At 47.4% G+C, this 15,985-nt stretch overlaps 1 protein-coding gene across 4 annotated transcripts in view; it reads left to right on the forward strand.

Annotated features, from left to right (window-relative positions):
• Window positions 1–208: 208 nt before the first annotated feature.
• Window positions 209–15,985, forward strand: part of Fbln5 (fibulin 5) — a 74,144-nt gene continuing 58,367 nt past the window's right edge. For 2 of the 4 annotated variants that reach the window (XM_076848020.2, XM_076848021.2), the window contains exons 1-4: window positions 209–653; window positions 4,652–4,709; window positions 7,109–7,160; window positions 10,605–10,859. In XM_076848020.2, the coding sequence (XP_076704135.1) occupies window positions 637–653; window positions 4,652–4,709; window positions 7,109–7,160; window positions 10,605–10,859 (382 nt within the window). In that variant the 5' untranslated portion in view covers window positions 209–636. Of the gene's footprint in view, window positions 654–1,116; window positions 1,196–4,651; window positions 4,710–7,108; window positions 7,161–10,604; window positions 10,860–15,985 lie in introns of those variants that run through there. The other 2 variants (XM_076848018.2, XM_076848019.2) reach the window with 2 other exon arrangements.

A 15,985-nucleotide genomic window follows, 5' to 3' on the forward strand; every position in this document is an offset into this window, starting at 1 on the left:
CCCTGCAACTGCCAGTGTCGTGAGTGCAGGTCACTCTTGTCCCAGCGCGATCGCGTCCCTGAGGGTCCTGGTGCCACGCAGCCCAGCCGGGCGCGCCACCCCCTCCCGCGCGCGCCCCGCCCGGGTGGGAAGCCGAGGCCTCCCCGGCCCACGCCCCTGCCCTTGCCCGCCCACCGCCTCCAGCCGAGGTGCTCGCAGCCGAGTGCGGCCGGGACCGGGCTCTCCTCCCAGCGCCGAGCACTTGGCCCTGGCAGACGCCCCAAGATTGTTGTGAGGAGTCTAGCCAGTTGGTGAGCGCTGTAATCCGAACCAGCTGTGTCCAGACTGAGGCCCCATTTGCATTGTTTAACATACTTAGAAAATGAAGTGTTCATTTTTAACATTCCTCCTCCAATTGGTTTAATGCTGAATTACTGAAGAGGGCTAAGCGAAACCAGGTGCCTGCTCCGAGGGCTCTCCAGTGGCTCGGAGCACCCAGGCTGTCCCCCTGCCCTCTCCATCACTCTCTGGGCCCCTCTGGAATAAAATCCCCTCGAGCCCCTCCGGCCCAGCGCAGCCGCAGCGCAGAACTCCTCCGAGGGTCCCGCCTGGGAGCTTTCTCTCCCGCTTTGCCTCCTCTCCTCGCGCGTCTTGGACATGCCAGGATTTAAAAGGTAAGGTTCTCGGCGCCGGGCTTTCTTTCTCCAGGGTCTGGAAACCTTACTAAAAACCTGATGGGTGGAAAATGGCTGTGGCGGAGATTCAGGCTGTGTCAGGGTATTGGAAAAGGCATTAGCCAGTGATGCAATGACATTGTTAATTATAAAAAGCTGCGCCTCTGTAATTTCCATCTTGAAGCCTTCGTTTGGGAGTGGGGACTTTCTCACAGTTTCAGAAGTCAGCCTCAGAGAGAGAGGTCTGCAAAAAGCTCAGTGCTTAATTTCTTCGTTCTTTTCTGTAAGGGCGGCAAATTGGTGCGCAGCTTTTTTTTTTTTTTTTTTTTTTTTTTTTAAATATCCTATATATCTTTTAAACTTGGGAGAGCGATTCCTAGTTCCCTAGCCATTACTTTGCTGCCTTGGCTGTTGGACAAGCAAAATCGACTGGCTGAACATCGCGGGCTGAATTTGCTCTATGTCTGTGTGGGATCCACAAAGGGCATGGGACCCAGAAGTTTTGAACCAATGAAAAGTGGGGACAGCAGACAGAGATACATGTAAGCAAATGTTTTGTTATTCTTTGCGGAAATTGCAATTCCAGTCAAGTAATCCTTAAGTCTTGCAGAACTTTATCTACATGACATCTGCACAGTATTTCTCTGGCCAACTCTTGAAAACATAGCTGTTTTGCATAAATTAACCTTGTATGTGTGTGTGAGTGTGTGTGTTTGCATGCTGAAAACGAAGCTGTGATAATGTCATCCTGGCTTGGGACCAGCGGTTCAATGACAGGCGGTCCTGATATTCCCTTGGTCTCCCAGCTTTCCTCATATTTTAGGATGGGGCACAAAATGGGTGGACCTAACTGATTTTGAAAGTTCCTGGGACCAGTTTGGGCATTTATTCCTTTTCCCTTTCCAGCATTAACTGTGGTTAGTTCATTTTTTTTTTTTTTTTTTTTTTTTTTTGGCGTTTTCTAGGGTTTTTTCATGACAAGGTGCAGCTATTTGTGACGCTGTGGGAGCAGCAGTGCTTGGGTACTATTTCATTTTGGAAACGCTCTTCATTAGCCTGGAGCTTATTTGGCCCCCAGGACCCAGTTGTGGCTCTTTGGTGTTGGACCTTCCTGGTGCTGCCTCCAGCCAAAGGGAATGGAGAGCAGGAGTAGGGGAGAGGCGGGGTTAGCACGCCTTTTCCACTCGCTCTTGAAGTTCACTGCATGCAGTCAGCCTGTTCTGTCTCCAACATAAACGAGACAGGATTTTATAACCACCCGAAAGGAAACTTCATGTGAAGAAACAGGAAAACATTGAAATTCATAATATACAGACTGGAAAATAAATTTGTTATTGTTCTTTCATTCCTTCCAGATATAAATCTGGCCACTGCAAATATCAAAAAGCCCTAGGATTTGGCTCTGTACTTTATAAGGTCAGAACTGTCTCCAGTGTTCTAGAACCTGGCTGACACAGGCTCTTAGGTGAAATAAAAATTTGTGGCTGCTCAGGGTCTTTATTCTTTGAATTGGGGACAAGATGAAGGAAGTGGGCTTGCATTTAGTACCATATTGGGACTCTGTTCTTTCTGGATGTCACCTTAACTCTGGCCATCTGAGCACCCAGAGTTGCCGCTTCACATGAACCATATGTCGAGGATGTGGGTGAGCTTTGTAATCTATCCAGCCCTCGTTCTGTTAAGGGAGGGATTACATAGTGGTGATGCACTTGGGCAGTAACAGATCACCAAATCCAGCCAGGTCCCAGGTCCACTGTCCTAGAAGATGGCTTCAAGATCAGTCCCTTAGGGAAGTCTTCCCTGACCTTCCTGCCCCTCCCCCAGCCTGGCTTCATGGTATACCCAGTGCATATTTCTATCAGTGCTCTTACCAGTGGATTCCTGTAGATCCCCAACCAGCTCACCTGGGGAACAACCAGGTCACAGTTTTGTAGCTCCTCTGCCTAGTGTGCTTGCTGCATGCAGTAGTTGCTCAAACAAATCGCTATCAATCAAACAGAATAATGATAGTCCTTAATAAAGCTGTGCATTTGCATGGATTCTGTATTCCATGTAACCATTTGAAGTAGCCGGTTCAGTAGTGTTCTGAGCATTCACTGTACGGTGCAGCCAGACTCCAGAACTCTTTTCATCTTGCAGGCTGAGACTCTACCCATTAGTAATAATTTCCTCTTTCCACTTCTCCTGGTCCCTGGCAACTACCATCCATCGTACTTTTCTCTATGCATTTGGCAACTCTAGGTACCTCATGTAAGTGGAATTCAGTATTTTTCTTTTTTTCTTAATGAGTGGCGTATTTTGCTTAATGTCCTCAAGGTTTGCCTATGTTGTATTGTGTTTCAGAATTTCCTTCCCTTTTAAGTCTGAATAATATTCCTTTGTGTGTGCATGAATGTTCACATGTGTACACATGTATGTACACAGACATACGCCTATCTGCATTTTGCTTAGCCATTCATCTGCCATGGATATTTGAATTGTGCCCACTTCTTGGCTATTGTGAGTAATGCTGCTGTGAACATTGGTGTGCAAGTGTCTGTTGAATCCCTGATTTTAGTTCTTTTGCCTGTGTACCCAGGAGTAGAGTTGATGCATAATGTGGTAGTTTTTGTTTAATTTGGGGTGGAACTATCACACTCTTTTCCACAGTGGCTGCGCCATTTCTCCAACACTGCATCGGGTTTCAATTTCCCCAAGTTGTTTTTTTTTTTTTTTTTCCCTAATAACCATCTTAATAGGTGTGAAGTGATACAGACAGGTTTTGGGGGGTTTTTGTTTGTTTGTTTGTTTGTACTAGGGATTGAACTCAGGGATATTTAACCATTGAGCAACATCCCCAACCCTTTTTATTTTTTAATTTGAGACAGGGACTTGCTAAGTTGCTTAGGGCCTCGCTAAATTGCTGAGGTTGCCTTTGAACTTGTGAGTCTCCTGCTTCAGCCTCCTGAATCCCTGGGATTACAGGCATGTGCCACTGCACCCGGCTCAGACTTTTAAGCCACATTGGTGATCGCAGTTTTATCAGAAAAAAGCTTGTGGACTAGAGATGTAGCTCAGTATTGTAGAGCACTTACCTAGCCCGTGCAAGGCCCTGGGTTCAAGCCCCAGCACTGTAAAAAAAAAAAAAAAAAAAAAAAAAGAAAAAAGAAAAAAGAAAAAGAAAGAAGGAAAGAAAAAAAGCAAAGCTTGGGAGTGATGAAGGGTCAGACTGCAGGTAGGCACTGAGGTTTTGTGGCTTGTGGGTGACAACATTGACCTGACCCGTGGTTTCTGAGCTCTTCCCCTTTGTCCCCCAGTCCTTCTTCCGTGGGGGCCCACTGGTGTGGCAGTTCCTGCAGCTCACACTGTGGGGCTGGCACTGGGGGACTGGATCATCAAGCCATCTGTTGACCAGGGAGATTCTCATGTGTGTGGACCAAGGGCTCAAAGCTGTGATTAGGTGACTTCTGTGACCCCTTTCTTTAGTGGAACTCAAAGTACCTCGCATTCCCACTTTGCTCTCCTTCTGTTGTGGTCTGTGGGCATCATGGCTTATAATGGCTTATTGACTACCTAGCTAGTTCAGAATGAGACGTTCAAAACTCAACTGGTCAAGGCATTGTGAATCTCACAGTAACATTTTTTTTTCAACTTTCTTTTTTTTTTTTTTTTTTTCGGAAGCAGCAAAACTCTTCATTAAGAAAGTGTGATCTAGGGGCAGTAAGAAAGCGCTTGCCTAGCATGTACAAGACCCTGGGTTCCATCTCCAGCACCTCACACACAATAACAGTGTGACCAACTTATTATCCTGATACACGAAGCAAGTGGGGGAGGCCAACTTCTATTTGGGGTGGTTAGGGTATCTGGAAGCCTCCTTGGCCTCTCCAGAGTGTGTCCCTTCTCCCCCATATGAGCACTTGGAGAAGTCACCATCATAACATCAGGGGAGTGAGAGACCCACAGTCCCTTCGGACCCATTTATATCTTGGGATTTACATGCAGTTTCTCTCCTTCCATAGGATACTCACTGTTACCATCCTCCTGGCTCTCTGTCTTTCATGTCCTGGGAATGCACAGGTAAGATTTTTTTTTTTAAAGTTATCCAGAAATGTATTTAAAAAAACTAGGGTGAGGGAGTCCAGTCATGCATTTTAGCATCCTAGATGAAGGTGGTGGGAGGGACTTTACACTGACCTAATTGGAACTCTTCACTGTATTGAGATTGTAGCTGGGACCCAGAGAAGCTGCCATTGACCCCAGGAATTAGTTTCTAAGAGGCAGGGCTGGGATTAAAGCTCAGAATCCTGACTCCCAGTCTAAGAATTGGATCGCCTCAATTATGTCCCTCAGAGAGCCTCCTTATCTTCCACGTCAAAACCTACAGTGGGCCCTAGTGCTCCAGGAGCATTGTGCCCTGGGGGTCCCACCTGCAGCCTAAGGGTCGTGTGTGCCTCCATTTTTGCACCCTCCTGGAGGAGGCTAGAGGAGGAGAGGAGGTTAAGCACAGTGTTATCCCCACGCATGGTGTTAGGTGATTTAGCCCCAAACCTGGGAGAGCACCCTTATGCTGGACCCCTGGAGGAATGAGGAGCGGGCAGGTGAGGGTAGGTCAGGGTGAGGGGCTGGGAGAAGTAATGGGAGGGAAAGACCCGGGTGTGTCAGCCCTTGAGCAGTATGAACAGATCCCTTTTAAAAACTCAGAGTTACCCTTGTGTCTCTGGCTCAGGAAAGAAACGAGAGAAGCCCCTATCTGGAAGCAGTGCAGAGGGGCTGCGGGCAGGGAGGACAATATTTTTCCCTTTCATATTCATATTTGAAGCAGGGCTAGGTGTGTAGCTCAGTGGTAAAGTGCTTGCCTCAAATGCACCACAAACAAAAAGAGAAGTTTTTTGCACAAACAAAAAAGAAGAATTTGAATTGGGTTCACTGGGGATGAGGAGGGTCTTGGGGAAAAGAACAAAGAATTTTAAATCTCGAAGGGACCTTGGAGTCTTCTAATCCAGCCTTGTGGGACATAGATGGAGACACATAGGCCCAGAGAGGACAGTAATTACAGGACTCTATTTACTATGGCTTAGGAACTTTTCATACATTAAAATATTTACTCTTTACAAACACTTGGAAGTCAGTAGGATCATTCTCATTTTCCAGATGCGGAAAGTGGGGCACAGAAAATTTGTGCAGTGAGTTGGGTCTAGAGTGAGGATTTGAAGCTGCGTAGAACAGCAGGGTTGGGCCCTCAGCACTGAGCTGAGAGCAGGCTAGAACCCCGGCTCCTGTGCTCCATAGCACAGCCTCCTGGTCTTTTGTTCTACTCCCTTTGACCTGAGGCCTTGGGACACCTAACTCTCCAGGAGAGTAGGCCAAACCCATCACCCACAAGTCAACTACAGCTCGGGAAGCCCCACCCCTGAAACTGGAGGGCAGGCCTGGGGTGGGAGCTCCCACAGTCAAACTCTTGTCCCCTTGGTTTATCCCTATAAAATATCAGGCTTTGGGGGTTTCCTGAAGGACCCTCTGACTCTCTGCCCCAATCCTTTTTGTTTGTTTGTTTTCCAAGTGCATAAAGTTGTAGCTCAAGTTGTATATCAAACCCACGACCCTCGGGATTATAGAGCTGTATTTCTTTCTAGTAGCATTGATGTGTAAAATTCCTTTGCTGAGACTGAAATGGAGGAATTCTCCCAACCCTACTTTTCTTAGAAAACCGATCACATTTGCCATGTCGCTTTTATTATCTATCTGTCCAGAACTGAGAATTAGGAAGAGGATTTTACAGGTGACAAAGAATTTATATTGGACTGTCCGGAAGCAGAGGTTAAACAGCGCCTAAAAAAAGAGTTGTTGCCCTTAAAAAACAATTTGAGTCCTGTCCAGGAAGTGGGTGAAGGCAGGGCTTGCTGTCTCACACATATCAGATGTGAGCTTTATTGCTCTTCACAGCTAGAGCTTTGAAAAGCCCAGGGCAGAGAATCAGAGGGTCCTTCAGGAAACCCCCAAAGCCTGATTACAGGTCACACCTGTAATCCCAGCCAAAACTGGAGGCTGAGGCAGGCTTGCTAGATCAAGGCCAGCCTCAGCAGCTTAGTGAGACCCTGACTTAGAATAAAATATAAAAAGAACTGGGGATCGAGCTCAGTGGTCAAATGCTCCCAAGTTCAATCTCTGGTCCAAAAAAAAAAAAAAAAAGCAATGTTAAAATATAAAATGATTAGTTATGATGCAGGTGTTGGTGTTGTGAATGTCTTTCTTCTTAGATCCATTTCCCAAACATTCTACAATGCATCTTTTTCATAGTAAAAAAAAAAAAAAGTGAGGGGCTGGGGTTGTGGCTGGGTGGTAGAGCACTTGCCTAGTGGGTGTGAGGCCCTGGGTTTGATTCTTAGCACCACAGATAAACAAACAAATAAATAAAGTTCATCAATAACTAAAAAAAAAGAAGTGAAATTACTTTGTCTGTATCTTCTTTCCTGCAGCAGCAGTGCACCAACGGCTTTGACCTGGATCGCCAGACAGGACAGTGTTTAGGTAGGTGTCACCGCAGACCCCTCACCCGGGTGGGAACCTTTGGTGACAGATCAATTGCAGGCCTGTTTTCTTTCTCAGATGTTGTTGGCAATTGTCAAACCTTTGTTTGCCTTGCCATGGAGGAACACGGTGATAGGAAATGATGGAGGTCAACGACGCCCTTTTATTAGTTGCTTGGTGTCGAGCCCCGGTGGAGCACTGTGAGAGCTCAAAGAACTGGGCTCTGTCCTCCGAGAGCTTTCCACCCATCTTGGTTTCCCAGGGCAGTGGTATTGAGGGACCACCACGGTGGCTGCTGAGATTGCAAAAATTTATGATCTCAGCATTCCACCTGGGAAAAGCCCAACATTGGTCAACCGGGCTACAAAGTGCCACCAGGGCTCGAGGGGTTCCGTATTTCCTTGCTCATGAGGTTGTTGGCAGGATTCACTTTCTTGTGGTTGTAGCATGGAGGTATTGCTTCCTGGCTGGCTGTTAGCTGAGGCCTTTGTGACTTCTAGAAGCTGCCCTGACTCCTTGTTTGTGGCTCCCTCCTCCATCCTCAAAGTCAGCACGTGGCATCCACTGCCTCTCATTCTGCTGCCTTTTCTGTTGTAGCATCTCTCTGACCAGTTCCTCTGCCTTTTCTTCTACTTTCAAGGACTCATATGTTTCCACTGGGTCCCCCATAATCCAGGATGAGCTCTCCATCTACAGGTTAGCTGATTAGCAACCTTAATTCCATCTGCTACTTTAATTCCCATTTGCCACATAACCTAGCACATTCCCAGGTTCCAAGGATTAGGACGAGGCCCTTCCAGGGGATGCTTCTTTAGCAGACCGTCTAGTGTCTAGACCATCTAGACAGACACTGAGAACATTGAGATAGGTTAGTGGAATAAAATAGTAAGATAGGTTATGGAGACAAAAGCAACGGACCATGCGAAAGAAGAGGAGAAGGTGACTCTCTGTGTGTGGCTCACAAAGAGTGGTGGAGTCCCATTGGAAATGGGTATTGATGGGTGAATAGGATCTGCGAGATGGCATTCCAGGGGGAAGGAGCAGTTTAAGACAGGGCCTGGGGTGGGAAGGACATTCACAGTGTAGAACAGGGTGCTGTGAATGGAGAGCAGGCTGCATGACAAGAATAAGGCAGCCCCTGTCCTGCCTTTCCCCTACCGTGTGCAGTGTTTGGCTTATATTTGATTTGGGCCAAATCTTGTGTCCTCCCTGAGTTCACGTTGGCTAACCAGTGCACAGCTTGAAAGAGGTTGAGGATGGAGGAATAAAACCTGCCCTGGGAAATCTAGGCTTATACTTGGATTTAAAGTGCCACACTTGGATTTAACGGTATTCCAAGGGACAAAGAGGGAGCAGCAGCCCTCTTTTAGGGCCTACCTGTTTTAACTGTTGCATGCTGAGCCTCAGCATTCCCCCTTCCTGAGGTGAGAGTTGGCACAGGTTTCTCAGGTGGGACGGTGGGGCAAGCTGTCAAAATCCAGGCATCTCTCCCCAGCCTCTGGTCCCATATGGAACAGATTCCAAAGCTGGTGACAGGGCCCAGCCTGTGGAAGCAGAGTCCAGGTATTCCCCGGCCTCTCCATAGTAAGGCTGATTTAAGAAAACCACCTCTCCCCTCCTAGGAATGGCAAGCTGAGCACCAGCCTGGCTGGGAGTGGGCCCTGTTTACTGCACAACAGGAGCTGACTTCAACATAAGGCTGGTGCAATGAGAAAAAGATTAACATTAAACAGGGACGAGAGGTGGGAGGGAAAGGGAGAGAGAAGGGAAATTGCTTGGAAATGGAAGGAGACCCTCATTGTTATACAAAATTACATATAAGAGGATGAGAAGGGAAAGGGAAAAAAAAAAACAAGGAGAGAAATGAATTACAGTAAATGGGGTGGAGAGAGAAGATGGGAGGGGAGGGGAGGGGGGATAGTAGGGGATAGGAAAGGCAGCAGAATACAACAGTCTCTAGTATGGTACTATGTAAAAACGTGGATGTGTAACCGATGTGATTCTGCAATCTGTATACGGGGTAAAAATGGGAGTTCATAACCCACTTGAATCAAATGTATGAAATATGATATATCAAGAGCTTTGTAATGTTTTGAACAACCAATAAAAAAATGAAACAAACAAACAAACAAACAAACAAAAAAACCCATAAGGCTGGTGCAGTGACTCACACCTGTAATCCTAGCAACTTGGGACGCTGGGGCAGGAGGATCACAAGTTCAAAGCCAGCCTTAGCAATTTAGCGAGGCCCTAAGCAACTTAGACAAACCCTGTCTCTAAATAAAAAAATAAAAAGGGCTGGGAATGTTGCTCAGTGGTTAAGCACCTCTGGGTTCAATCCCCGGGACCAAAAAATATATAAATAAATAAAAACAAGACTGAGCTTTCTTGGCCTGTCACAAGCTCTCAGCCAAGACTTGTCTTTCTTTTTATTTTTGTTACTAATGTGCTGAGTCTGGCCTTGAGTTTAGGATCCTCCATCCTCAGACTCCGGAGTTCCTGGGATTATAGATGTGCGCCACTACACCTGGAGTCAAGCCTAGTCTTTCTTAATGCAAACCTCTTTCTCTCCTGCTTGGCTGTTATGTGGAAGAGAAGTGGGGACAATTCACTGGCTTATCCCCATGATTTCAGAGTGTAATGTGCGCTGACGAGATTACCTAACATGTTTTTACATCCACATATAAACACTATTCTAATGGTTATATATATATTTTAATATTTATTTATTTATTTATTTATTTTTAGTTTTTGGCGGACACAACATCTTTGTTTGTATGTGGTGCTGAGGATCGAACCTTGGGCCGCACGCATGCCAGGCAAGCGCACTACCGCTTGAGCCACATCCACAGCCCTATATTTTTATTTTTACTGTTACTTTCTTCTTTTTTAAAAATATTTTTTAGATGTTTATGGACTTTATTTTTATTCACTTTTTATTTGAGGTGCTAAGAATTGAGTCTAGTGCCTCACACATGCTAGGCAAGCTCTCTACCACTGAGCTACACCCCAGTCCTTTACTGGGGTTAAACCTTCTGTTTCTGTTAATTGAGTTTTTTATTTCTGTAAGCATGTAGAATTTAAAAAAGAAATTTGAGTTTCAAAGGGGGTTCATTTAAAGAAAAGTCTGAAGACAGTGCTAGTATAGGTTTTTGTGGGTATGGTTGAAATCATGATCTGATTCAATCCAGCCAGCAATTGGGAGCATGTGCCTGCGAAGAGAGCTGGGGAAGTATGTTTGGGGTTCTTTGCATCAAGCTTGGTACAAAGCTGTGCTTAAATATGCACTGTGAGGACTGAGGATGTAGCTCAGAGGTAGAGCATTTGCTTAGCATGTATGAGGCCCTGAGTTCAATCCCCAGCAATGCAAAACATAAAACAAAAGTTCCACGAACACTGTGGAGTGGGGGCTACTAATGCTTGGCCTTTCTGTGGTCTTTGCAGATATTGATGAATGCCGGACCATCCCCGAGGCCTGCCGAGGCGACATGATGTGTGTCAACCAGAATGGCGGGTATTTATGCATCCCCAGAACAAACCCCGTGTACCGAGGGCCCTACTCGAATCCCTATTCGACCCCCTACTCGGGTCCATACCCAGCGGCTGCCCCACCAGTATCAGCTTCAAACTACCCCACGATTTCGAGGCCTCTCGTGTGCCGCTTTGGATACCAGATGGACGAAGGCAACCAGTGTGTGGGTGAGTGGTCGCGTCTCTCCATTCTCTCCGTCCCGCTTTCCTGAAGGCACCGTCTGCCTGCAGTGAGTCTCCCCCCGGGGGCATTGGCCACCATGCAAAGTGCTCGTACAACAGTGGCCTGTTCCACAGACTCGGCTTATTCCAGCAGCCTGTCTCTGGGTTCTCTCCCTGGGGAGCTCAGCCTGGCTGGCTTCACGGTTTTCCAGAGAGCTGATTTCTTTTTTCTTTTTCCTCCCTCCCTCCCTCCCTTCTTTCCTTCCTTCCTTCCTTCCTTCCTTCCTTCCTTCCTTCCTTCCTTCCTTCCTATTTCCTATATATTTTAAGATCAAGCTCATATTTTCTCAACTAAATAACAAATATATTTGTTCAACCTTAGTAAGTGAATCCCAGAGAGTTATAGAAAGGGCCAGAACTCTGATGGACTCCTACAATAGAAGTCCTGAGGGCCAACACACCACCTGTTCTGGGAGGAAAGTGGGTTCCTTGGGTGGCACCAAGGTTCCTGTGGCCTGAGGAAGCCTCACTAATGGGAACTCTGGGAGGAAGTGGACACATATGCCAGGAGCCCCAGGGGAGTTGCCAAGGGTGTGACCAGTGCCCTACAGAGTCTTGGGTGTGTTGGTCAGTGTGCCCTTGGAGGAGTTACCTGGGATGCTCCCGGGTCCCCTAGGCCGTGGTCAGTCTAAAACCTTGTAACTTCCTCTGGCTTTGGGAGGTGGACTGTAGTGAAGGCTCCAACCTGTTGGATCATGCAGTCATCTGCCATCTCTTTTTGACCCTGGACCCCTGTTATAGGCACATTTATAAATGACAGACATACTTGTTATACCATATGGTTTGAGAACTAGAAAGCACATGCAGGACATAGAACACATAAAAGAATGTGATAAAAATAAATGTGAATTGAACTTCTAATAGTTCCTCCCTATACCCTCAAACTGTGGGAAATCATTAGTCTCCTTCATGAGATCTGTATTGGTTTCAGGGCTCTGGAGGGTTGGGCTGAGCCCAATCATTAGACTGTGTTGATGAATTTATAATGTCCTCAGTGCGCCCATGTGAATGACCGTGCGTGGCCATTTGAATACATGTAAGTATTGTGCAAACAAGCACCTTCAGAGCTCCAAGGGAAAATTAAATGTACCTGAACCCAAACTTCTCATTCTTACTGGTCTCTAAGGGCATGGTGTGTGAGAGAGAGGGCAGAGGTGCAGGTGGAGGGGAGAGCCGGGTGAGCTTGACCTTGAGGAGTCCAGTGTGTGAAGGGCAGGGGTGTGGGGACATGGTCAGCTGGCATTCTTTAGCCTTGGTGGAGAAGGTGGCTCCATACTTACTTCCAACATGCAGCAGAGCAAGAGACCATCCTAACCGGAAGAGACTTTAATTCCAGTCTCTCCACTTTGTGGGAAGTTAGAACGTGAGTCCAGCTGCTCTGACGACCAGTCTGCAGCTTCCTGACTAGATGATAGGACCTTTCCCATCGGTGGAAAAGAAATGGTCCCAAAGACAAGCAGAGAGAGACAGTGGGGGAGGGGATGCTGCTTTTCCAGAAGGACGTCACTGGGGCCACATCTGCAGAGTCACCACCCCCTGCAGGTGCGCAGGTGGAGGAGAGGAAGCCGGGGCTGACACTTTCTGGACACTCCAGCTTTGGGGGTGGTCATGGGGCAGGCAGTTCTGGTTTATGTGTTGGGCCATCCCACCAACCCATTTTCTGTCCTGGGGCTCCCAGGAATGTCCGCTTGCCTCCCACACACCTCCTCCCAGGGTTCCAAGGCCCTGGACATTGAGCACGTGCCTTGGCCACCTATTCATCTCCTGGTTCCTGTGATGTCATACCATTGGTGGCTCAGAACCTGTCACACGGGAGATGCAGAGCCTTCATAATGGCCCTTTTGTAAGAAGAATACAATCTAGGAACCCTAGTGAGGACTGGCACCAGGCCCATCCATTTCCAGAAAGTTCAGCATTATGTATTCATAAATCCCGAGTTCTTTCTGACTTCCCTGCACTCCACCCCACCGTTTCCTGGTTTACAGTTCAAACCAGCCCACCGAGGTCCCTCTGGGCATTGTAAAAGGTGGCGTCAGGGGGTCAAGAGCCAGAGAAGTGTGGGAAGGAAAGTTCTCTCTATCGGCTCTTCCTTCCAAGACTGGATGGGAGAGAGGAGGCCTAGGAACAGGCTGGAAGATGAAAGGAGATTGTGGGGGAAAGACAACGAGGGTTGTCCAGAGTTGTCACTGTCCAGAGAGAGAAACTATGGAAGAAGAATTTGATCAGCACCGGGGAAGTTGGGAGAACCAGGAAACATTTCTGGAGCCTTGTTTGCTCTTGGAGAGGAGGGCATCTCCAGAGGAATCTGCTCTTTATCATGACAAAAATAATAAATAGCAACAGCAATAGCTGCCCCAGTAAGACTCAGACACATACATGCACAGTCTTCGTGTTCAGGATCCTCAGAACCAATGCACTTCGTCCTCAGAACCACCGAGGACTCTCTCACACACCATGCCCTTGGAGACTAGGAAATCAAAGCACAGAGAAGAAACCTACATGAGGTCACCCAGTGAGTAAAGGGCTGAGCCTGGATCTGAACCAAACACTCAACTGGGTTGGATCAAGGTCAGGCTCTGGGTGAGAAAACGGAGGTTCAATGGAGTAAAATCTCATTCAAGGGCACTCACAGAGCTAGTACTGAAGCCAGAATTAATAGCAAGATTTTTGCTTTTTTTTTTTCCATGAAAATTTTTGTTCTGTTAAGACTGGACGAAAGTAGAGAGAATCTAATGAACATTTACCTATTTACCACCCAAGTTCAGTGGTGATCCACATAAGCACAATTTCCTTTCTTCTTTACCTTCCACTTAGTGCTGTAATTTAAAGCAGATACCAGACACCGTATCATTCCATCCTTAACTATTCCAGAATTATCTCTACAAGATAAAAGATTCTTTACAAAAATACCTTAAAGACTCTCCCAAAATCCACAATAAATTACCATACCTAGGCAAGCCGGCAATCACCCCTTTTCATCCTTCAACATCTGGGTGGCGGGCAGATTTCCCTGGTTGTCTCACTGCTGTCTTTATTCTTTTGACTTGATCAAATCAGACCCCAAATCCACCGCGGTCCTTGTTGCCAAGTCTCTGCCTGCTCCCCTGCCACGTCCTTGTTGAGGACGCCGGTTGTTGTCTGGAGAATCTCCTACAGGGGGGTTTGGCTAAGGGTGCTCTTGAGATGGTCTGTAAATGATCTAATCTATTTCTGCACCCCTTATTTTTCTGTAAGCTGGTAACAGTTCGAAAAACTTGATCCAACCCAGTTGAGTGTTTGGTGAACATTTCTAGGCAGGGTTCTTGGTCTCTTGCCTCTACCATTCCTGGGTTTCTTCTCATAAAGTATGAGAGAGTCTGCAATGAGGAAGCAGAAGGACACCCTCTCCCTCTGGCTCACTTTTGCTAAATTTCAGACCCACTTTAAAAAAACAGGGCTCACTCTACTGCCCTGTGTCCACAATAGAATGAGCCCTATTCCCACAGGTCTGCAGGTTAGGCAGAGCCCCGGGTCCCCATGTCTCAAGGTTTCCTTCTTTTTTTGCAAGGGGGATGGGTACCCGGAATTAAACTCAGGGGCACTCGACCACTGAGCCCCATCCCCAGCCCTACTTTGTATTTTATTTGGAGAAGGGTCTCACTGAGTTGCTTAGCACCTCACTGTTGCTGAGGCTGGTTTTGAACTTGCGATCCCCCCTGTCTCAGCCTCCGGAGCCGCTGGGATTACAGGCATGTGCCACCGCCCCCAGCTTGAAGTTTCCTTCTTGATTTTGTTGTTTTGGGCTCCACTTTGGAGATAACTAGACCCTGCTCCTTCTAGAACCAAGTTTGACCTTAGGTTCGAGTCCCCACGCCCCCAGACACAAAACTGGCTCACTTGTGACACTTTTGCAAACAGGAAACAGTGACCCAAGAATCACAATCCACAAGCCAAGAACATTTTGTATCATTAAGGAGACTGGTATCTTGGCTTGAGGGTGCTCAACGCTACAAGAGTGATGGGATTCATGGCTGGTTGGAATGTCTCCCTTGGATTTTCAACCCTTAGGAGATCTGGTGACCAGATTCTCCGACTGGGAAGCCAGACAGGCATGACTAACTGGCAAGAAGGAAAGGGCTGCAGGAGGGAAGTGTCACCAACCAGGACCCAGATAAAGGCAAAAGCCAAAACACACAGAGTTCTGGGCTGGCTGCATAGCCATCTGGGAGAAGGATGGCGAGGGCTCAGCGGGTTCGTGTGGAAGGTCCGAGTGTCGGAAGCTGTGTCTGAGAGCCTGGGGTGTCCCAGATTTGAATCCCACTCAGAATCCTTTCTCTTCTAATACGCCACCCCCAGACCCAGTCCCTGAGTGGCTGCCTCTCGTCCCTACCTGCTTATCCTCTCTGGGGCTCAGCTGTCATCTCTCTGGGTGGACATTCCAAGTCCTGGCTTTGCTAACTGGCTTGGCTCAGGGGTGGACTTAGGCACTCCCCCAGGAAGGCCCATGAGCCGCTTTGCAGCTAAGGAAGCAGCCTTTTTGCTACAGCCGGGCCTCAGCAGGGACCGCAGAGATTCCTCTGGCCATTTGCAAAATTTCAAGCAATATCTTTATTTTCCCATTTGGTCTGAAAATTTGTTGTCGTTGTTGTTGATCAGGGCGTCCAAGCAGGCAGAGGGCAATATACACAGATCCTTCGGAAGATGGTTGGAGTCAGTCTGAGGCTTTCTCTAGGGTTATTTTTCCTGACAGCCAGCCAATATTTAGTCAACGGGTATTCACACAACGCCTCGATGGTGGCAGGCCCTGGTCTAGGCACAAACAGGGATTCCGTGGGGCTCTCTTAAGAGCTGTGGTCAAGGAAGGAGGTATGGTACAATCTAAGGTGCCACTAAGTTCCTAAGATGGCACCAGAGGAGGCAGAGATGGAAAAGCTCCTCGGGTGGAGGGAGCTGGAACTTGGGAGTCAGGTCTTGAGTCTGACTTTTGACCTTGGTTTGGTTGCTTCCTCCCTATTAAGACCTGGGGCTGTGTTTCTTTATCTGTGAAATGGGTACAACATGACCTGCCTCACAGGCAATGCAAGAAAACGCTT

Source organism: Callospermophilus lateralis, chromosome 3, assembly GCF_048772815.1.
Source record: "Callospermophilus lateralis isolate mCalLat2 chromosome 3, mCalLat2.hap1, whole genome shotgun sequence".
Lineage (NCBI taxonomy): Eukaryota > Metazoa > Chordata > Mammalia > Rodentia > Sciuridae > Callospermophilus > Callospermophilus lateralis.